This window comes from Scylla paramamosain, chromosome 9 (genome assembly GCF_035594125.1).
Source record: "Scylla paramamosain isolate STU-SP2022 chromosome 9, ASM3559412v1, whole genome shotgun sequence".
Classification (NCBI taxonomy): Eukaryota; Metazoa; Arthropoda; class Malacostraca; order Decapoda; family Portunidae; genus Scylla; species Scylla paramamosain.
Window position 1 is genome coordinate 8,872,910 of NC_087159.1, and position 4,591 is coordinate 8,877,500.

At 39.7% G+C, this 4,591-nt stretch overlaps 1 protein-coding gene across 2 annotated transcripts; it reads left to right on the forward strand.

Annotated features, from left to right (window-relative positions):
* The first annotated feature begins 436 nt into the window (after window positions 1-436).
* Window positions 437-3,527, forward strand: LOC135103292 (uncharacterized). Of its 2 annotated transcripts, none has more exons than XR_010269979.1 (6): window positions 437-579; window positions 1,210-1,355; window positions 1,545-1,706; window positions 2,004-2,075; window positions 2,623-2,703; window positions 2,839-3,527. XR_010269979.1 is itself a non-coding variant. In XM_064009326.1 (6 exons), exons 5-6 carry the CDS (start codon window positions 2,628-2,630, stop codon window positions 3,063-3,065), a joined length of 303 nt encoding a protein of 100 aa, XP_063865396.1. In that variant the 5' UTR covers window positions 437-579; window positions 1,210-1,355; window positions 1,616-1,706; window positions 2,004-2,075; window positions 2,623-2,627; the 3' UTR covers window positions 3,066-3,527. The 2 variants fall into 2 exon arrangements, 1 of the variants encoding a protein (XP_063865396.1); XM_064009326.1 differs by having other exon boundaries at window positions 1,616-1,706.
* The last annotated feature ends 1,064 nt before the right edge of the window (window positions 3,528-4,591 follow it).

Below are 4,591 nucleotides of genomic sequence, written 5' to 3' on the forward strand. Positions count from 1 at the left end.
CCAACGAGAAGGTGTAGCAGGGTTTTCGAATGTTATGTTGTATTTTACTATTTCTGCTTCGTACACTCTCTCTCTCTCTCTCTCTCTCTCTCTCTCTCTCTCTCTCTCTCTCTCTCTCTCTCTCTCTCTCTCTCGTCTTCTCATATCTGGTTTTAATCATATTTTCTTTTCCTTTTTTCCGTATTTTCCACACCTTTTACTGTTTATTTGCTCTTTTAAACACTTTTGTTATTTTCCTTTCCTGAAATACGCTTTAACACAAATACATAAAAAAAAAAACATACATGAAGGAAGAAAATATATTGCATTTATTCATCAAAATATCTAATTGTTAGATTTAACATGGATGTACAACGAAAATAAGCGAAAAAAAAAACAAGAATAAATGATAAATACACAGAGCGTCACCAGAATAAACAGGACATTACAACACTACAACAGGATGGCGGAGGGAACAGCACGCCGGGCCGCGGGAGCCGAGGTGCGGCGACGCGGGAGAGGGAAGAGGCGCATGTTACCCTATTTCCGGAAGCTGGTGTTTTGGGGGATGAAGGCACGAGCCCCGGTGTGGCAATGACGGTAATTTTCCGGTTGGTGGTGATGATGACACGTGTGTGTGTGTGTGTGTGTGTGTGTGTGTGTGTGTGTGTGTGAACGCGTTTTCATTGTATTTCCTCCTCACCACTCTCTTCCTGTCCTCCACATCTTTACTGTCTGTATTCTTAAACGCTTTGTTCTCTCATCCAAACTATTTTCAAAGGTTACCGATAATGTTAGTCGTATTCTTTTCTTTTCTCTTATTAAAGATTTATAATTCTCGTCAAACTGTCACTTCAGTAATGAAAGCATTCTTGGAAATACCAATAGCTTCCACAGCAACCTGGTAAAATGACGATAAAATGGAATACTGCATTGTTTTCAAAGATTAGATTCACCTAAAACTCTCATGTGTGTGTGTGTGTGTGTGTGTGTGTGTGTGTGTGTGTGTGTGTGTGTGTGTGTGTGTGTTACATTGATGATACAGTCCTTGTTAAACTTTCGCTGTAAACATGAAAACACACTTGGAAATTCAAATTAACATCCATTACCTACATAAAACCAGTTAAAAGTAGCCTAACAGAGTTAATTTAAGTACTTTTATTAATTTTCTTATCTAATCTATTTCATCTGTCTCAATTTAATTTGTTTTCTCGGGTAATTAAAACGCAGCCTATCTAATAAGCTGGCAGCCTACTCCTGACTGGCAAACATAGGGGGACCATAACTACACTATACTGCAACGCAAAACAAAACAAGGTGGGGAGGTAGAGAGGTGGGGGTGAAGAGAAAAGGAAAGCAAGACTACAAGCATCAAGGTATAGTGCTAATTTGCTGTTTGTAGGGTGCTTTTTTTTTATTACTAAGCACAAGTATGTAACACAGAATACCCATTCTCTCTCTCTCTCTCTCTCTCTCTCTCTCTCTCTCTCTCTCTCTCTCTCTCTCTCTCTGCCTTCACATTTTTAAGTTCATACTGAGACTTATATTCTTAAACGTTTCCGCAGTTATCTTCACTACATTTTAACAGGCTCTAACCGGAAGTTATTTGGGTTTTCAAGCGTTCTCATGATTCTAGCAATGGTTTAAACAAGAATTCTGCATCAGCAACTGGAGAGAGAGAAAAAAAAGAAAAAAACACCAGGCTTTAGTGGAAGTAGCGGCCCTCAGTAAGTAACGAAAAAAAAAATAAAATGCTATTCTTATTACTATACTATTCAATTATAGTATTAATTCATATTTCATTTTGATGATAAACAACAATATAAATTACACTATTATTGACATTACTGCATGTCATTGAGATTATATGTGAAACTCATATTATAGTTGCATATTATAAGTATCGTAGGCTATTGCACATCTGGGTGGTTAGGCTAGTGGACTGACGGTACACTCGTAGCGGCATGAGTGTTGGCTGGCGAGCCCCACTGATTTTGTTATGACTCGGTTGTTGACATTTACAGTTAGTTGATGTCTTGTGGTCACAGAAGCTGCACGTCGTCGTGCTCCCCACCCACATTTACACCTAGACCTAGGTAAGTGTTTGGTGTACCGGTACAAATATTTTGCCAAATCAAATAAGGTGGAGTACACCAGTAACTGCATGTATGTACGTATAAAGTCTTTGTTCTGTTACCTCTCAAAAGTTTCTTATTTTCTTTTCAATATATAAATCTATGTTTTATATTTTGAGGATCTACTTAAAGTCTTTCACCATAGCATGATTATGATTACATTAAATTCTGTAATAAAGCCCTAAATTTTTTGTGAAAAGTGTTCTGATTACGACTCCTGAAAGTTTACAATATATACTCGATAAGTCAATATAATCAATATTATCAATGTGCAGAATTGATCAATTTCTAGGAACAGTGACATTAAAGGTAATATCAAATTCTCATCACTCGCTGAACATTTTTTTAATGTGGCCCATTGATTTGAAGTACGTATCACTACTTTATTTACTATTCATGTACTGGACTGACGCCATTGTGGGTAATAAACTGATGAAAACAATACAACTCTCTCTCTCTCTCTCTCTCTCTCTCTCTCTCTCTCTCTCTCTCTCTCTCTCTCTTGTAGCGAGAATGGGTCTGGCGGTGTCCACTGTGGATCGAGTGAAGATGGTGGAGGCGGCGTGTCGCGGCGCCACGACGCTCCCAGGTTGGTTTTAGTCGTTCCTTCAGATGAAGAGACATATGATCTAAGTAAGCTTTTCCCTGATATCAAGCTAATCGCCTGCCTGAGAAGACGTCTTCAGAAGTAACTAACTTTTACCATTTTCTCTGAGTACTGCAGCGCTGGAGTGGTGTCTCAAGACTGCCATGAAGTCCGCATTGCGATTCCTGTGTGCAGTGCTGCTGGTGGTGGTGGTGACTGCAGACCTGGCGACATTCATCTATGGGTATCACTATGGCATCCTGGAGAACGATGACCCCTGGCTTGGTGCTCAACTGTTGTGTGGAGGCGGGTTGCTCCTCTCTCAGTTTTGCTCATCCCCATTCTTGCCTACTTCTTCTCTATGAGTACCCGGAGACTTTCCCAGTACTGGTTCGCGGTGCACATCACTTGGGGCGACAACTGGGCGCATCATACCGTGGTCCTCCTCTACACCCTTCAAGTTCAACCGGTATTGGACATCCTTGAGCTGAATGTCGTCGTCGCAGACCTGAAGACTGCGGACTTTTGGTGGTGGTTCGCCCAAGGATTCTTCCTGGTTGTCTTGGTCCGTACTCTTGTGGGTTATGACGCCGAGGATGACTTATACGAGGAAGAGTCTGAGGAAATGCCAAATATGGTGAGTCACTGTCGCCCTCTCGTAGAAACAGAAGGCAGCCTAGCATTGGTGGCCCCGTCGGTCACCAATGCCGCAGCGCCGGCAGTTGTCCCCGCTACGCAGGACTCCACGACCATCGAGGAGATCAGCTCAACCCTTGGTGGCACTACCGCTTAAAAACGTCCAAGACTTAGCTTGTTATATATATATATATATATATATATATATATATATATATATATATATATATATATATATATATATATATATATATATATATATATATATATATATATACACACACACACACACACACACACACACACACACACACACACACTTGAGCAATGAATGAAGCATTAATATCATCGAATGAAAACAGCAATGCATGTCTCCTTTTTATAATAATGGCTTGTCTTTCATTGTTTACTGGAATATGTTTTAGTTTAAATAAATGCTTAAGGATAAGGAGTGATCAAATTCTGTCATTTCTCCTGACATTTAGTTGTCAGCATATCAGTGATCTAGTATTTTAAGGCCCTAATTTGTTTTGGTTGCCGCATCCAGCTACACTACATTCTTATTGCTACATTTCATCTAGACGTTCATCGCATGGTAAACAACTAGAAGAATAAAATCATATCAGGGCTATACACCTAAACTTTTCTTCATTCCTGTCCTTTCTCTGACCTCCATTTAGGTCCTTTGATCATGGAAAATTTTTTACAGTCCACTCCATCTATTTTTCATATTAATCCATGTATCCTACATACTATACACTTTCCCTCTACTCTTTAAAATTTCCTTTCACTCAGAACTTTTTTTTCCATGAAGCATTTCTCCGTTACATTTACCAATTTCTTGTCATCTGTACAATTCAATTCCATTCTTTTCTAATATTTACTCAATGCATCTTACATATACTTCCTTCTAATTCTAAACTATTTCCGCTTTCTGATTTCGTACTTATCTAACACTGCATTTAAGTACATTTATTTTAAGGTACGATCATCTCTCTTTACATATTTACTCAGTGCCTCTTAATGTACACTCTTGCCTTCAAACTTTCCCTCCATCCTAAACTTTTCCCTCCCATACGTCCCTTTCACTTTCCCTCTCTGTAGCATTTCCCTTTAACCGCTGTACTGTACACACGTCAAGCTCTTTACCTGCACCTTGTGGCGTGTATACCTGACCGTTTTAGCCTCAGGTGATAACAAGCAAGACGACCGTTGGGAGGGTCACCTGCTTCGCTCACCACTCACCTGCTCATAT

Coding starts and splice junctions, on each gene's coding strand:
- LOC135103292 (XM_064009326.1), top strand. CDS start 2,628: ATGGGTCTGGCGGTGTCCACTGTGGATCGAGTGAAGATGGTGGAGGCG. Junction 2,704..2,838: donor CGGCGCCACGACGCTCCCAG/GTTGGTTTTAGT, acceptor TGAGTACTGCAG/CGCTGGAGTGGTGTCTCAAG.